The sequence below is a fragment of the Cavia porcellus genome, unplaced genomic scaffold (assembly GCF_034190915.1).
Source record: "Cavia porcellus strain 051 isolate PalLab524CR breed Dunkin Hartley unplaced genomic scaffold, mCavPor4.1 scaffold_10, whole genome shotgun sequence".
In the NCBI taxonomy this organism is placed as follows: domain Eukaryota; kingdom Metazoa; phylum Chordata; class Mammalia; order Rodentia; family Caviidae; genus Cavia; species Cavia porcellus.
In genome coordinates, this window is record NW_026947493.1 from 1355914 (window position 1) to 1374484 (window position 18571).

At 37.9% G+C, this 18571-nt stretch overlaps 1 protein-coding gene across 18 annotated transcripts in view; it reads right to left on the bottom strand.

Annotated features, from left to right (window-relative positions):
* The window catches only part of Map2k5 (mitogen-activated protein kinase kinase 5), a 246249-nt gene that overhangs the window by 125501 nt on the left and 102177 nt on the right, over positions 1–18571 (bottom strand). For 17 of the 18 annotated variants that reach the window (XR_010050301.1, XR_010050302.1, XM_063257801.1 and 14 more), the window contains 2 exons: positions 13521–13582; positions 8229–8277 (listed from right to left, as the gene is read on the bottom strand). Coding sequence is in view for 16 of the 18 variants with exons in the window: in XM_063257801.1 (XP_063113871.1) it covers positions 8229–8277; positions 13521–13582 (111 nt within the window). In the remaining 2 variants the exon portion in view is untranslated. Of the gene's footprint in view, positions 1–1697; positions 7699–8228; positions 8278–13520; positions 13583–18571 lie in introns of those variants that run through there. The other variant, XM_063257814.1, reaches the window with a different exon arrangement.

Sequence of the window (18571 nt, forward strand, 5' to 3'; positions counted from 1 at the left end):
CATCTGAAAATCCTCTCCAGTAAAATCTGTTTACATCTTTTGCCCACTTTCTAACTGGACTGTTGTGGGTATTTTTCTTCCCTGTTGGGCTTTGAGGGTTCTTCATATATTTTGGATACATATTCTCTCAAAAGACTGCTCTTAAGTGACAATATACAGGGTTACTTGTCTTCTGAGAATCCTTACTACACATACAGGAATCTCAAACATGAGGAATGAAGCTCATTTTCTAGAGATGCTCATTTGTGAAGATAGAGCTGGAGAAAAACGAACAGCTCAGACTCATAAAGCTAGTTTGTTTACCTCAGTTAATGGGCAACTAATTTTTCCCCCAAAAAAGTAAATGTTCATGAGTTAAGATCAACTATAACGCTGATCTGATCACTATACACATTGGAAGGACGCTATTCTAAAGGAATTCTAAACCGGACTCAAGGTGTCATTGTGGCTCTCACCACGACACCGGCTTAGCATAAACATTCCCTTCCACATGCATCTGCCTAAGCAACCCCAGTGCCCAGGGAAGGAAGCTCTCACACTGGGCTCTCTCGTCATTACCCCTCAAAGCATAAAACCAACTGGGGGTGACTCCGTTAAATTGACTTGGATTGCTCAGACACCAACCAGTCGTTTAAAAACCACGGGTCTCCTAGGAGTCAAAATTATGGCTTAGATTGTGTCAGAACTATATGTTACAGTTAAGTGCCAACTACATAACCTTTGCAAAGGAAGCTGTTATCCACACACTTTATGCAAACACATCTATAATAAAGCAGTTAAACGTCACCAGGTTATTTTCTGTTGGTAGTAATGCTACCCAGTAACCTTTTTAAAGAATCATTTTATCTAGCAAATGATTATTCTCTAGTTTTGCCACAAGCCCCACCTTTTACACAAATTCTTAACACTACTATCTTGATGTAAAAATTTCTTTCCTGATGAATATAAGGTTTTACTTCTATTCTCTTTTTGCTCACTTGATAAATTTAACCATTTTGGAAAATAACATGAATATTCTCAGGTTTTATCTGTGTTTTCTTCCATGGTGGGTGGGGAATGAATAGAGTGCCTCACATATGACAGGCAAGCACTATGCCACTGAGCTATATCCCCAGCTATCACAGTGTTCTTTAAACCTTAAAATTTGCGCTGATTTCATTTATAAGAAATGTGTAGCAAGTATGTGTAGCATTTACCTGCCTACACTTTGAATTGTCAGTTTCCATTTTTCTTCCAAATTCTTTATACAGGACCTACTTGTACGTTTTCTGACAACTTCCTACCAACTACAATGATTTAAAAAAAATTAAAGGATGCTTGCTTTCCATCCAAGTTGTGAATCTATATGTCCTTTTCATAGTTCTTTATGAATGACAGTACTTGATTATCAGCCTCTTTTATACTTTAAAAACCGTCTCCCTCAAAGCTGTCTTTTGATTTGATTTAATTTGTCTGGAGTAGAAAACAGTCACTGTCATAGCTGAGCCACAACGCTTTAAATGTCAATTACTTGTTCACATCTCTCTCTTCAGTTCAGTAATATTTCTCATTTTCTAGAATCCCTTGCTTTTCAGGAACATCTCAAGGTAGCGCATACACAGTAAGCACCAAGTGCCTAGTACCGAGGGCCTAAATTAATAAACACTCCTCTTGCCACTGTCATCATCACTTTCATAGCAAAATCTACTGTCTAGATGTCTCATTTTTTTCTTCCTTTTCCTGAATGTCTCTCTCATTTGCTTTGTGCCCCTTCCCACCTTGTCAGCATGTCACCTCTCCTTTAGCCCTGCTATCTCACAATCCAGCCTGCTGGTTTGTGAAGGAACACAAGTGACTGCCCAGTGCCCTTTGTCATACAGCTAAGGAAACCTGGGCGCAGAGGGGAGGAATGGCCTATTTTTCAGGTCACCAGCAGGCAGTCATCCAGCAGGACTGAACTGGCATTGACAGAGCTTTCTAAAATCAAGTTCTGTGGTTCTTAGTAATGTTGTGTGTGTGTGCGCGCGTGCGTGTTGCCTTACTCTTAACTAAAGAAAGAAAACTGTCCAATTTCCACATGTTCCCAATTGTGCTCACAATGGAAGTTCTAAGTTTTTCTACTTCTTACCCTCTACTTGCCATACACCAGAGCATCCTTAGCATTTTTTTTTTTTAGGTACCAGGAATCAAACTCATGATCTCACTCTTGCCAGGTAGGCATTTGTGTCACTGAGTTATATCCCTGGCCCCCCTCCTCTAATTTTTTATTTTTTCCTCTTTCTGGTGTTGTGGATGTTCTTTATTTTATTTTTTGAGATAGGGGCTCACTGTGTAGTTCAAGATGGCCTCGAACTCTCTTTGCAGCCCAAATATGCCTCTAACTTGTGGCAATTCTCCTGCCTCAGCTTCCCAAATGCACGGGTGGTATACACCACCATGCCCATGTGGGTGTTCTTTACATCATAAGGGTCATTTTGATTTGTTTTTAAATTACTGAGTTGCTAGACCAAAGCTAGGTGTGATTTGTCAGGAGCCATGGAATCAAAGGATAGCACGGGAAACTTCTTTCTAAAGCAGAGCCGCTATACAATGTTAACATCTGAGAGAAAGCCTTCTCTCTTTGCCACCTGTCTTTAAAGGCATAATACATGTGCAATAAAGGCTAACCTTTTTAGGTATGTTGAGTATGTGTTCCAGGAATAGTCATGTAATATAGTCATGTAGCCACCACCCATATCAAAATGCAGACCATTTCTAACACTCCCAAAGGCTTCCTCATGCTACTACAGCCAATCCTTCCTCTGCCTTCATCAGCCACTGATAAGCCTCTGCTCTTACAACTCTGCCATTTCTGGAAGGTCAGAGGAGTCTCACTGTAGTAGGCACATCTTTAGTCTGCTCTCTTTAACATGGCATGCATATCCAATAGTCACCCACACTCCTGAATCTGCATCAGTGCTTAGCACTGTTCCACTGAATGGATCCTTTTGCTTATCCACTTACCAGCTGAAAGATATGCGCTGCTTGCCATTTGGAGTTATTATGAATGAAGCCACTATAAACAGTTGTCTGAGAGCTTCTGCAAGGGCACATGCTTCATTTCTCTTAGGTAAGTATCTAGGAGTGGAACTGCTCTGTCAAGTTTCAGGCATCCACCAAACTATCTTCCAAAGTGGTTATGCTATTTTTACTCTAATCGGCACCAGCAAAGTGTGACAGTTCATTTGCTCTGCTGCCTTTGTTTTTTTTAAACACTAGGGATTGAACTCCCCGCCTTCACACTAAGGTCTATTTCTAGCCCTTTTCTAGTTTTTTGAGACTGAGTCTCATTCAGTTGTCGAAGGCATGCACCACCTTGCCCAGCAGTTTATCCTTGATATCACATACCTGATATTACCCCCTCCAAATAGTTTTAGTGCAATTCTTTTAACAGAAAAAAAAAAAAAAAAGCAGGAAGCATTTTTAGCATATTGAACTGTTGAAATATGATGCAACTTCAATTCTTTTCTCTTAAAACCCACAACAATTCATCAGGAAATTCTGCTGCTTTTACATTTAAAATGTTACCCACAATCTTGCCACTTCTCTCCACAGTTGTTATCGTGCTCTGGGCCTCTGTAAACCAAAACACCTTCCTTGCAGCTGACACCACCCTGGTCCCCTCCACCCAGCTGCACACACACAGGTCTCTGCTCCACGCCCTCCAGAGTCAGCCCGGCCTTCCCAGGGGTATCAACCTAACGTTCCTTTCTGCCCTTCAGCCTTTGCCCCAAAGCTACCTTTTCTATGAAGTCTACCTCGATTAATACTTGAGCCTACCCTTCTGCTTGATCTGGGATTTCTCTTCTGTGTTACTAATCACCTTCTAAATACATTTATTGTGCTCTTTCCCATCTTAGCCCATCCATACTAGAACGCAACTTCCATAAATGCACAAATTTTGTGCTTTATATACTGGTACTTTCCAGGTACCCAGAACAGTAGCTGGAACAGTGGCGGTATTAAATAAATACCAGCGAGATGAACAACACAGACTTTGGCATCTAAGGCAGTACTGGGAGGGAGTTCTGTGTGCAGGCCCAGTGAGAGTAAAATCAGAGGTAGAAAAAAAAAATTGTAACATGATTGCTACAATTACAAGACTTAGTTTCTCTGAATAGAGATCTCTTTGGGCAGCATTTGACTCTACAATTTCTGCAAAAATACCTTAAAAATTTTTTTATGGAGAAAGTGAATGAAACTAACCAGTCTTATATATACACAAAGAAATTATTCTGGGTCCAACTATCTAGGATTCCCCTTTCTATAAAACTTCTGCATCTGTGCGAGATAGCCCCAGAGTGACTGCTGATTTTATTCTCTTAATCTAAGTTCTAGTCTCATTACCCTTAGGTTTCTATTTTTCATCCTCAGGGAAAGAGAGAGCAGTTACGGCCAGAGCATTCTCACATCTTTCAAAGAAATGGCATAGGTGTTAATCTTGTATTTATGTTTGATGCAGCTAATGACGGTGAAGGCTGGTGCTGCAGGTTTATTAATATGCAGGACTCTCACCTCATTAGTGGCGATGTATGTTTTGAAGTTAAGCTGCAGTGTTTGCCATAACATCGGATCTGGCCCAACATACTTTCTCACGTTCATTTCCTTTGTTTCTACCTGCAGTCAGTGTGTTCTGCTTCTAGGGCTCTCAGCCATGCCTCTCAATAAACACCTCTTTTCTACCATGCTTAACGCTGGTGGAAATTTCAAACATTTTTAGTAATTATGTGTTCATGATGTGATCATATCTTTGTCTTATCTTAATGATTTACATAGTTTTTGACCTACAAGCATAAAGTATAATAAACTTTTTGGCTAGATTTGGGTGTGTTCTTATTAACAGCATTAAGTGATTAATTCATACACTGAAAATATACTGTTATTAGCATTTGAGAGTTTGTATTCTCAAAAATATCATTCCTCAACCAAACACTGAAAAGGGCAAAACAAATAATAGTAACAGCTGACTAAATATAATATTTGATGATGTAATATGAATGGCAATTTCCAACTATTTCCAGCTGACATAAGGCTTACATAGGAACCAACCGAGCAGACTGACCAGCCCTGAGGAATGGGAGGTCTGTCCCTGCTCACTGTCCCACACCCTGACAGTCCTCAGTGGATATGCTGCGGAAATGAGTTCAGATTCGCAATAATTTGTTTGGGTATCACTAACCATGTTTTATAAATTCCACAATATACTATCTATATATATATTTGCTACAGCTAAACATACTGGGCCTCTGTATTCTTAAGAGGCCATTTAAACATGAGAAATAGTTTGTTCCCTTTTCATATTGGGTAACTGAATTTATCTCCAGTTCTTTTTTTTTATGTTAAATTTGTGGTAAGTATAAAGCTATGTCTTTTCCCTCCTACCTTTTTTTTTTTTAAGAAAAATGGGTAGAAAACGATGAACAGAAGAAAACAGATATTTAGACCAAGACAAAAGAGGAAGAAGCTCAGATCACTCAGGGTTTTCTTTTGCAATTGTTTGACTGCCTTCTCACACAGCCTGTGCCAGGTTCCTCCACCTCTCAAAAAAGGGACTCCTGTTGTTGATTTGACACTATGACACATATTCAGCTAGAATTTCTGTCGTCAATCAGAAGCAAAAATGAGTATATGTACTTTTAAGAAAGGAGAGCAGTAAGCTTATATAGAAAAAGTGTATAAACAAGTGTATTATCTATTTAATTGCCTCAGCTGAACTTAAAAGCTCTGATCTTTAATTGCTTGATTGAACTCATCTAAAAAGCTACAATTTTTTAATCAAGGAGGAAATTAAATAGCTTTTTGGTAAATAAAGAAGCATCTTTAATCTTATTTTTATGGAATCCAAGTTATTAAATATGGACAAAAGCCCTTCTAAAATATTAAGTTAACAACTACTCGATCTAGGGTAAATTTTTCACTACAAAAGTCTTCAGGGACACTTGCCTTCTTCTGCTCTTCGATAAAAACATATGCTTTTAAAGCCAGAAAGTAAAAGTGTCCATGAATAGCTAAGGAAATGCAAAGCTAAACATGTGAATGTTTAAAGTTGAAAAGTCAAGATTTCAGGATAACGAAGACAAATTTTCCTATCCATTAGAGTTCTTAGTGCTACTAAGCTTCCTCATGTATTTAATGAGGTGTTCTAGCACAGTGTGCTAGAACATAGTAGAGGACCTGTGATATTAGGGATGGCTCTGTCTGCTCTAAGATTCATTAGGCTCTGATTTGGACAGGGGCAGACCCACATTCACTCCCTGATGCTTACTCGAGACTCAACTCTCCACACCTGCCTCATGCAGGCCCTCACAGACCCTTCCCACACATAGGGGTGCATTATGCTGGGGGCGCTCTGGGAACTGGGTGGGCCAGCAAAGACTGAAACAGGAGAGGCCCAGAGTTCCCTTTGAAACCTTCATGGCCTCGATCAGCCATGCTGCTACAGCCCTCAAGTGTCACAGATCAGAGAGGCCTTTCCTGGCCCAGCTGCAACCAGCACAGGGAAAAACCCACAGACCTCTGGGAGGTTCTGATCAACCATGTTTGCACACAGAGAGCAAAGAACAGTGGCCCTGGGAATGGGACGCTAGACTTCATTTTCAGCTAGACAAACCTATTTGAAACGTGTATCAAGGTCCCATTTCAAATGAAAAATTCAGTTATTTCTCCCTAACACCAAGTGAAAATAAAACCAAAAAATATACATATTGGGCTACTAGAGCACTGTTCCCTATCTACTAGTTCCCTATGCATTAGAATTCTCAGTGCTACTAAGTCTTGTAACAGACAGTTATGGGTAGAGTCAACTCATTCAAAGTCAGAATTACCCTGTGCACCTAGAACACAGAACCATCTTAGGACTCGCTCTTGTGACACTGCACCCACTCCCAGGGCACGGTCCTCTGAGTGAAGGCTTTGAGCCTGAGCACTGATACCATCCTTTAGTTCTTTAGTCAGATGAACTGTGTAGCAGATACCCATAAAAATCAATGAAACGATGAAAACTGAACACTGACTTGGTAATAAAATGGCTATGACCACTTTATGGATTCGTGGGTGTAGAGAAGCAGAAATAAAGGGAATGAAGAGCAGCCATGTAAGTTACAGCATGCTACACAGCATCCTTTTTCAGTCTTTGGCCCACCAGACCTGTTTACCTATGTATTTATAGCCAGGGAAAGCAATGGTGGCACAGTTCAGCTGACTCTCCTCATGCTTTCATTTTGCACCAACCTAACTTTGTAGTAGAGAGAATTTTAAAGGAAAATTGGCTTATGAGTCCATTTAATCAATATAAACACTTTCAAGAACTAAATGATGACAATACCTGATTTTACTGTCAAAACCTAGATACCCTCTTTAAAATAGGAAGGAAGATTTCAAAAGAAAATTGGAATCCCTAAGGGTATTAAAACTTCCCACAAAAGAAAACAATCCTTGGTGACAGATATACTACTACAGTTGCAGACTTCCTCCCTCTTTTAATTTAGACCTTTTTTTTTAAAAACAGCAACAAAACTTTCTTTAATCACATTTAGTTGTATGTGACTACATTTCCCAAAGTAGAGAAAGCTGGGTGCGCAGAGGTGTTAAATTAGACAGCACTGTGGTAGCATGAGGCTCTGACGCTGCTCTTCAGTCTCTTCCTCACTTAATAATTCGCTTCTAAATGAACTCAAACACCTTGCGAACATTTAAAAAAAAAAAAAAAGAGGTTACTTTTGCAGCATTCAACAGTTATCCAATTATTCTCTTACATGCTGAACTGTTTCTCAGTCTTTTGCCAATGCCTTAAAGTTCCACTTTCTACGTCTGAGCCCCACTCTCTGAAGAGACAATGTGTGATGACGTCTGAGCCATTAATAAAAGGAAGGAAGGAAAGAACTGCGTGGGGAGAGCGAAGGCTGTGCACCGCAACTGACAATGCAGTAAGACAAATGGACCCTGACATTTTTAAATATTATGAAATATCTTCTTATGTGTTTGGTAAGTGAAATTCACACAAAAAAATAGCAAATTTGTAATCTAAAAGCAGGAAACATGAAAGAAAAAACAAGCAAATTCACATTTATATAAGCAACCACCCTTTTGATTATCAAATATGTTAGCTAACATATTAAATGTCCCATCATTCATTTATTTTAAAATTCAAAGCACCTGGAGAGACTCAGCCCAACCCCAAATCAAGTCAGGGCCTATACCCCAGCACATACCTCTGTGTAAAATCTTTAGACTCCACAAATAGGTAAGGCCATTAACAACCTAAATGTATGAAAGAAAAAAAAAAAAGTACAGTTACAGTTTTTATAGAGAAATTTCTACAGTTAAACATAACCATAAAATTTGCTTTAAAACTCTCAACTAATACGCATTTACTGAACATTTTTCATTTTCGTGCTTTTTTGTGGTGACACTGAATGTAAAAGCTACATGTTCTTTCCTTGGGAGCTTATAACGTCCCAAAGATAATGCATGCCAAACAGAAGAAATAAGTATATGTGTATACATGACGATCATGAAGAAAAAAAACACTAAACTCTTATGGCATGATGGGCAGGAAAGAAGGGGCAGAAAAAAGAACAGACATCTTATTGTTTTATACTTCTGCATGACTTTTCTTGAAATCATGACATTTATGACCAAGGAGAAGCTTTTTTTCTTTTTGTAGTTTTAGGTTTATAAACTCAGGTCTTGAACACTGTACGCATATCTCAGGGAGCTACTTCACTTCCTCAGCCCAAGAAAGTTTTGAATTAACTCATGAACAAAGTAGTAACCCATCTGCAGTCAAAACAGTTCAATAAGGTGGCAGCTCTGAGTGACACGTTCAGTTGATGTGAAGAAAAGGAAAGAAAGCATTACATTTTAGGCATGTGTTTAGTGATGCCTCTGTGGAATTTCCTGTATTATTGTTATGTCTTTTTTGTAAGTGTAAAATAATTTCAAAATAAAGAACCCCTCCCCTATTTTTAAAGTTTATTGGGGCTGGAAAGATGAAACACACCAAAATGATCCTCACACACTATGAATGTGAGAGTTACACAGATACTATCACAAGTGCAAGTCAAGAAAATAGTAATGCAAATTACATCTGGATTTTTCTCTTTAATGATCCGAAGAATAACCCAACTAGAAACTTAAAATTTCAAAATCTTTATACAAAAATTGTTATGAAAGGAGACACATACATTTCATTTACAACCATCAATCCCATATATGATCCTGTAATTTCAAGACTGATTGATGATTAGACACCAAAAAACAGAGAATGCACCATTAAAACAATTTACTCCAAGAATTTAAAAATTATTATCATCACAAAAATTTTAGGTTGAGAACCACATGAATAAAAAACCCCAGTCATAACAAAAAGTAACTGAGTAGTTCAAAAATCTTAAAAATGATGAAAAAAAGGTGACCAAAAGGCTTTAGTTGATCAAAAAAGACTATGAACAATGCAAGAAATGCAAAGAGAAAAATTTACAAATATTAAAGATCTAGAAGATGGAAATCTATATCCTTTAATGCTGAGCACTTAACATATTTTAATAGTTCTCATGGAGAGAATGCATTCCTGAAAGATTTGCCAACAGAGTATAATCAATTTTATTGCATGTTTATCTATTTTAAGAAAATTATTTCTTCCAGAGTTTAGAATTGACATTACAATAAAGCACATGCTCCAGATAGCAAAACACAAAAAAAAGAATATTAATAAGTATGTAATATTAATATAATTATACTATATAATATAAAATATTTTAAAAATAAAAAATATTAATGGTAATTTTAACATTAAAGGAAACAACAGAAACATTTCTAAAAGTGTTTAAGAAAAAAATAACATCAATAATGAAAAGAATTTCTCTCTGAGTAATAGGAGGAGGTCATCTTTAGCATGGAAGCAATGATCTTTTCAATACTAGGAAGCTAGGTTAAACTTCTCAACTTAGAAGCTTAATTGCATTATATAAAACCTGCCTGTTCCAGACAGCATACTATTAAAATTCCCAAAAAATGAAAATCTGAGATAATCGAATACATTCAGGTTGTCAGGTTAAAAGGAGTCAAATGAATACAAATAAATTTTCTTAGATTCAAAAAATATTCTTTCTACTGAGAACACAGACTAGATTTCCTTTAAAGCACATGTGTATCAGTGCACAGGGGAGCTAGAAATCTGTGCATGGAAATCTAGAGTATTATTATGGGTATTCAGCGGGCCAGGCTTCATGATAATGACTTGACAAAGCCTTGACACGAAAGTCCTCAGATCTGCTGTCAATCACTCGCTCCTTGACATGTCAAGTGCACATCCTTTCAGGGACAGCTTCAATCAACGTTCGCTCTCAACATATAGTATGCAGTGTCACTGCTTCAGAAGTGAGAGGAAAAATAAAGTGCGTTCAGTGGCAAGAGAGGCAGAAAGGTGTTCCTCTAAGGATTTTAGTGGACAGTAGATAAAAATCACAGAGCAAGCTGGAACGCTGAAGTCAGGAAGTTTATATGGGTTTTGTGGAATAAAAACTGTTCCCTCCCATACTGGCTCCAGAAGAAAGTGAACCACACACCTCACAAACTTTAGGTCCACCTTGGAATGAACCGCGGCTCTGTGGACCTGCTCTGCAGGCTGGATTATTAGAAGGTGGAAAATAAGATTCATCTGGGGAAGGGAGGGTAGAGATGTCTAATTGTTGTTGTAAGCCAGAAAAAGAAACTGAAGGCCAAGTCAGGGTACTGCACGCCTTTAGCCTCAACTACTCAGGGGCTGAGGCAGGAGGATCACTGAGTCCACACCGGACCAGCCTGAGCAACACATTGTGACCCCTTCCTGAAAATGAATCTGGGGCTGGAGATTTAGCTCAGTGGCACAAGCGCCTGGTTGGCAAGCACAAGATTATGAGATCAACCCAGCACCAAGGTGGGTGAAAAATGAAGCAGGCTGGGATTGTAACTCAGTAGTACAGTACTTGCGGACTATGTGTGAGCCCCTGGGTTTGATTCCTAATACCAAAAATAAATCAGTAAATAAATAACTACAAAAATTTAAAAACAACAGCAATAATGAAGAATCTAAAGCAACTGTGTTAGTGTATTATCTCTCATTCATATTTATTTTTTAAATGTATTTTTCAATTTTTAGGGTGGTATTAGGGATTGAAACCAGGGCCCTCCCACTGTATATTCCTAGTTCTTATTTTTTGGGACAGAGTCTTTCTAAATTGCTAAATTACCCAGTCTAGGCTTCAATTTGTGATTCTCCAGAATCAGCCTTCCAGAGTGCTGGGATTACAAACATGTGTCATTGTATCCAGCCTCTTTTTTTCATTTTTAAACAGTTCTCCTTTTCATCCTTCCTGCAATTTTGTTTTTCTCTCTCAAGACTCTTGGGAGAGCAGAGTAAAAGAACGATGTGTCTGGAGTCAGATAGCTCTGCGTTCAAATTAGGATGTATTAACGAGACAGTATCTCTGGCAGGTTATTTTTTTCTAAGCCTCATTGTGTATAGACTATCATGTTCAATAATCTAGTTTGCAGGATTGCTGTAAAGACTAAATGACATAATATGTATACATAAGTATGCCACAGTGATTGGCACAGGAAATATTAAGCATTTATTTCCTACGTTCCGATTTTTTGCATGGAAGTAAGCAATAGCTAAAGCTATACTCATGCTTTCTGGCCTCACTGAGGAAACTCGGGTAAGTCTCTGGATCACAGTAGGACCCTGGAAACCTGGTCAGTCTGTAAGAACATATTATATCAACCATGACCTTTAGCCCATCAATTTGCCAGTCTCACTTTGATTGGTATAATCCTCTCAGTGTCAGGAGTAATTAACTCTGTGCCAATATGATGTTTGTCAGCTATAACGAAGAATGATTCTAGCTTGCAGCCTACTCAGATTATACGCAAACAAAATTCCGCTGTGGAGGCATTACACATACTTAAGGCCCCAGCAGAGTTTACGGAAAGTCACAGAGGAGCAAAATTATTAAAAGCATTTCTTCTACTCCAGCCATAAGAAGCTTTCATTATTATGATGGGATGAGCCATTTATGCTAGCGAATCTGGATAGAGTTATAAAAAACAACAACAAAAAGACCAACCCCTCATTTTAAAAACTAAAAGGGCAACTGTGAACAAAGATATGGACTAGCACTTATTTTAATGTCTTTCACTGAAATAATTTTTATCATCTTTTGAATTGCCTAACAGGCAAGCCCTAGTGAAAGCAGGATTATTTTTCTGCTGAGTGCACTGACTTCACAGTTTTCCCCACTCTGGTGGAATTGGAAAAACCAGTGGCCTTGACTGGGTGACCTATCAAGAGGGAGGCAAGATTTATGAAGGAGGGAGAGCACGCTTCTCTACTGAGGAAGACAGATTTCTATTTTTTTGCCCTGTTCAATAGATAATTGAGTATATAGAACTTGTATACGGGTTTTTTTCTTTTTCAATTCATATCCTTTGTCTTTTTCTTTTTGCCCTTTATCATACATGTTATTAAAATCCACAGCCTGGAACTGCTAAAAGCCACTAAGCATTCATCCTTCCCTGAGATTAGAGGAGGAAATGAAACATTTTTATTTTCATCTAAAATAGTGATCTAAGTGCTCAAATTTCAGATTCATCTACCTGCACATGTAGATTACAAGCTATTTAGCAGGAACAGCATCAGAAAAGGAAGTTCTCATCACCCTGGGAAGTTCACACTAATAATTAGAAAGAAAAAAGGAAAGCTGTGAATTACAGTGAACTAAGAAGACTAAATAAGTGTCCATGTTGGATTAAAGAATTTGAGTTATCAGTTTGATGTATAATGAATGTGAAAATAAGCCATTTAATTAAATGGTACATGATAGAACCACTTTGTTCTGTATTAAACCATTTACACCATCAGAGTGCCTTTAGTTTAGCAATTGTTTACTATTATACCACCCATGATTTCTCTGAGATGCTGTGTAGCCCATATCTGAAATCTGGAACTTACACAGTACTGTTAGTTTAGCTGATATAGTTCACTAGTTTATTAATGAATGTCAAAAAGAGGAAAACTGCTTGTAATCACAAGGGGGAAACTTACTAGAGGTAGTTGATTAAATGGAGTTCTAGGACATAAGAAGACTACAGAGATCTCTAAAAGCAGAGTAGTATTTTTCATAAACTATGTTTAACAGTTTAGGCTCTGCAAGTATTTTCTAGTCATGTGTTTATATCTATAAAATGCCCAAAAGACCAGTTTTATTTTTGAAGAAGTTGGAAATTCTACCGGCCAATTTGAGCACCGAGGTCCCTGAAAATGTGATACTACAATTGGTCAGAGTAGTGTATGTTAGGGGTTAGTCCATGCTGAGAAGAAACAATAAAATGATAAGAAAGGACCTGACAGCCAATCAGGACGAGGGGGCAAGGGAGAGAGAAACATCCTGGGGATATAAGAATAGGTGTGACTAGACAGATTAAATCAGACAAATTGCATAATACTGAAATCATATACTTACTGCTACTGCAATTCTTCCAAGGACGTGTTCTGGAATTTTCTTATATACATCCAAAGATCCCCCTGTAGAGACAAAGATGTGGTGTTATCTTATGGTTGATACATTGTGTCAACCTGAGACCATATAGGGGTTTAACTAACAGACTCAGCAGGAAGCCAGGGTTCTTAATTTGTAAATATCCTACTCCTGTGCAAGAAGAAGGAAGGAGTTTTGTGAGTGCTACACTCTGCCCTGATAAGGGAGGTAGAGAGGCTTGCTTTTGTCCTGGCTGCTTTTGCTGGCTGCTGCCTTGAAGTGTTGACCTGGAGCCATGCCATCCTGCCTTAGAGCCAGATGACTATGAACTGAAACCTCCAAAAACTGTAAGCTAACTAACCTTTGCTTCTTTCATTTTGTGTGTTAGGTATTTTGCCCCAGCAATGAGAAAAAAGTAACCAGGATATGTTACTACAAAGAAAAGCAGATTGGGCCATTGTCCTGTGCATTTATTGTCAAAATACATTTTCCTCATTTTTATTGGATGTGAGGCAAAACTGGGTTTTACACGCTTTTAATAATGATAGAGTCAGACATTCAGATGAAGTATAAATAGATACTTCCCTGTATTCCCAAGTATATATTCAGTCACATAATGCAAAAAAGTAAAGGAATTCTACCCTATTAAGAATCTACATTTTATGGAAAGTTGTACATACACAAAACTATAAAGATCAACACGACAGTTACATCTATCATGTCCTGTGTACCTCTTTTTACAAATGTAAATTAGGGCCTTGTCTTTAAATGTTCACATTAACCAAGAAAAGTTGGTTGGATATAAGGCTCAAAACACACCTAAGGACCTATAAAGCAAAAAGAGCAATGCTAACATTTATCTAAATGAATGCACCTCTTCAAATCAGGTATCAAGACAAGAAATCAGGGCTGGAGTTTCAGCTTAGCAGCACAGTGTTTACCAGAGTAAGTTCAAGTCCTGAGTTTGATTTCCGGTACCAAAACACATAAATAAATAAATAAATAATCTATTCTCAAGATACTGTCTTGGTTTCCTGTTGAAAATTCTCTTTGATAACACTTTGAAAACCACTTCATGAAGTAAAAAAGAAACCCCAATTTCTATATCGTAACACCCTCTCTATCTTTATCTAATTTAGCTTTAAATTATTTTTGGCATTTTCCAGAAAATTAAAAACCGTTAGATTGTGAACATAATTAAGGCAGGAGCCAGTTTGGTCATTTCTCATTTTCATCAATTTGGAAATTAGCATGACTCATGGACAGTACAGAAGGTTGTTTAATAAATTATCTGTCAGATGAATAAATGCATGAGTCAAAACTATCACAAATTTCACTAGTTAGTCATGGTTACTGTGATGCAATTTCAAAGAAGGAAACATAAACCATTTGTGGTGAGAGTAGCATCACTGAAACAACTGAAACTTCCTAGGTACGCTTTTCTTTCTTTCTTTCTTTCTTTCTTTCTTTCTTTCTTTCTTTCTTTCTTTCTTTCATTTTTCCTAGGTACTATTTTCAAGGAATCAAATATTCATTTGGAAGTATACACGTGGGTAGGCTTGTTAAATTTTCAATTTTACATAAGTGGTATATGAATTTCAGGAATAGAGTTTATGTAAAGAACTGTTACTTATTAATAATCTGGTAAGAATCACTTTAACAATATGTAATAACCTTCCTATTAAGAGTGAAACGTAGGGCTGGGGGTTTAACTCAGGGGTATAAGCGCCTGCTTGGCAATTCGAGGTCGCCAGCACCAAAATAAAAAGGTGAAACGTGCAAAGCTCTACAAAAAATTGTCTAGGACTTGTGAGAAACATTTTTTTTCCTATCAAAGGCTAAAAATGTACATTTACCACTTTACTAAGGGATGACTTATCTGAATGCTTAGTAAGGTGAAGCATGACATTCCTTAGAAATACAGTCAAGTCTGTTTTGCAGATGTATTTTTATATCATATTGTTATAAAGGTGGATATCAGAGAACAAAAATTTTTAATTAAAAATTTCAATGTAAAATAGTAGCTATGTGTACATGAAGCTACTAGTACTGTTTAAAGCACACAGAGGAAAACAAGATTACTGGTTTAGATAAATTTCGCTTATAGTTTCCAGATTCTGACAAGAAGTTGGGACACCAGTGTGTAACTAAAACTTATGCTTTGGCTCTGGTGCTACTGGGAAGACGACGAGAAGAAGATACCTGCAAAGACACGAACTGTCCCTTATTTACTAGAACAGCATTTTTACTACAGATGCAGTAAAAGTGAAAATGTGGCAGGAAAGTAAAAGCCTGTGTCCTCCCTGATCATTCAGATGGCCAGGCAGTTGCAGGGATGAACAAGTTCGAGAAGATAAAGCTTTACATGGTACTTAGGAGAGTACTGAGAGCGGCTTACTGGACCAACCCAGTGAGCAGTGAGGTGCTCCAAACTTCCAGGTGCAGCCCATCCACAGGCACACTGGCAAGAAGTCCTAAGAGGAGATTCATTTTTACATAGGATATAAATCGGGTGGACTTAGTTAAACAGACAACAGTTTCAACAACTAAACCAAAAAGCCAAAGATCATCCTTCTACCATTACCAGCAGAATAAGCCAAAAAAAAGCCCTTTTTGAGGTAGTTTAATGGTTCTTGGACACATTCCTTTATTTCAGTTAGGTCCCCCTTCTCTAGGCATCCATATGGATAAATCTTCATGTGTCTGGTTCTATGTTGTTACCCATCCTTTTTGTGCTCATTAGAGATAAATGTCAAGGATGAAAAATGGTATGGTAGTCATACTCAGAAGGAAGAGTTTCTGTTAAACTCATAGTGCAGTTCAGTAACTCTTATCAGGCTAAAAAGGGTAGAGGGTTTCTGTTTGTTTTGCTCATCTTACTGCCATTTGCATCCTACAGGTTTATCCAAATAAGGTAACGCTTAGGATTACCAAATCACCAAATATTAGTGCAAAAAGGGACATCAGTATGAATCCACTCACTTCATGTTTTGGTTTAAAGTTAAATGTTCCCCCAAACTCTCAAGTGTGTAGAAGGTGAGTGGATTAAGGGGGTATTGTACTCATTACTAGATTAGCCCACCTGTGAACCCGCAGCTTGAATGTGCTGTTAGGACTGGGGCTTAGTAGGAAGGGCACGACCTTGAAGGGTGTATCGCACATGACCTTCAAGGGTGTATCGCACCCCTGGCTTCTTCCTTTGCTCTGTGCTTCCTGGACCCTATGACATGAGCAGCTTCTTTCACCAAACCCGTCCATCAAGCCCTTCCTGCTTTCCACCATGCCATTCCAAATTGCCACTGACTATAGACTGAATCTTCTCAAAACCATAAGCCAAAACATACCTACCTGCCTTTAAGTTGTGAGTGTTGGGCACTGTGTCTTAGCGATAGGAAAGTGATTAAGATACCTTATATGACAGATGGGAGAAACTGAGTCCCAGAGTTATGAGTACGAGAGCTAAAGTCAAGCCTCAGTCACTGGTAAAGCTCGCAGAAAATCTAATACTTTCAACTTTCCAAAACGCCAAGAATTAAAAGCTCTACCAATAATATTACACAGCGTTAGAATTACATGTAAACTTTTCAATAGCTTCAAAACTCACTGCAATGTGATACCACTACTGTATGACATATGACAGTGTATGAGATGTTGGTAGTCAAAGCTTCCAGGAACTCATTCATATGTGGTTCCACGGCTTTGAACTTTATGCTCATGACTCAACAGTTACTGGTTTATTCTCTATGCCAGGCACTTCTCTCTTTGCTGGCCACAGGCCATCCATGACTAGTCTTTCACTGCATGCCACTGTCCACTAGGGAGACCAAGAAAAGGCTGTTGGTGGATTAGCAAAAACCCATGCTCGCTGCAGGACAATTAAGATACATCTGACGATAAATTAGGGCAACCTTCTTCATAGAAGTAGACCAAAATTTCTGTCCTTACTCTAACACAGAGGCTAAAATAGAAAGTAGTGCCTTGCACACAGGGTAAATACATAGTAATAAATAAACCAGAAGCAACATTTCTGACATGTTAGTCCCAGTATCTGCCTTAAAATAAGCATGATTACTACTAATATCAAAATACTGAAATCAGGAGCCACAAATAAAAATTTCAATGGATAAGCCATCACAGTTTTTTTCAGCTGAAAATATTAAAAAACCCTTTCTTTGCAATGAGTGTTTTTAAACAATTTATCCCCAAAGACAACCTAAATGCATGCATATATAATTGAAATCCACGCTTTGGGTGTTTATGAATGGATTAGTTTTCATAACTGAGAAGGTGTAACATACCACACTTCTCTACCTAAAACTTGGCGGTGGTTTCCTAATAAATTCAGATGCAACACAAAACATTTGAAGACACAATGATGAAAAAACATTAATCCATACATTTTACAAGCTCCTCAACTTATAATAAACTAGGATAAAAGTTAAAGAAATTCACACCTGGACCCACCACTATGAAACTCTTCCTAGCCTAGGACAAAAAGGGAATCTTGAACAAGCAAGTGAATCAAGGTGTGAGTTACAACCCTACTTCAATTTGGTTCACAAATAGAAGCATTTGGCAAAATTTTGTTTTTGTTTACAATTCTGCACTGATGACTATGAACATCTTTTTCCACATAAACACAAACACGGCCATCTTTTCCAAAACTGTAGAACAAACTAAGTTCGTGAACCAAGGTACCACTGTAGCTGAAAGAAAAAAACGGCCAAGAATTCTACCTTCTGCAAAATTATCCTACAACGCATGAACGAGGAATTTGCAAATAAAGAAAAGCTAAAAAAAGTAAATCACTGGCTGACCCATCATAAAAGAGATAAAATGAACTTAGACTGAAGGAATGTCAGACTGCAACTGCACAAAAGCAGAGAGCTGCAGTTTCTAGTCAACACAAGCTGTTAAGCTATCTTTTTTTTTTTTTTTTTTTTTTGTACCAGGGATCGAACCCTCAACCTTGCACTTGCCAGGCAGGCACTTATATGTAAAAAGCTGTTTTGTTCAGCAGATTAGGTTCACAAAAA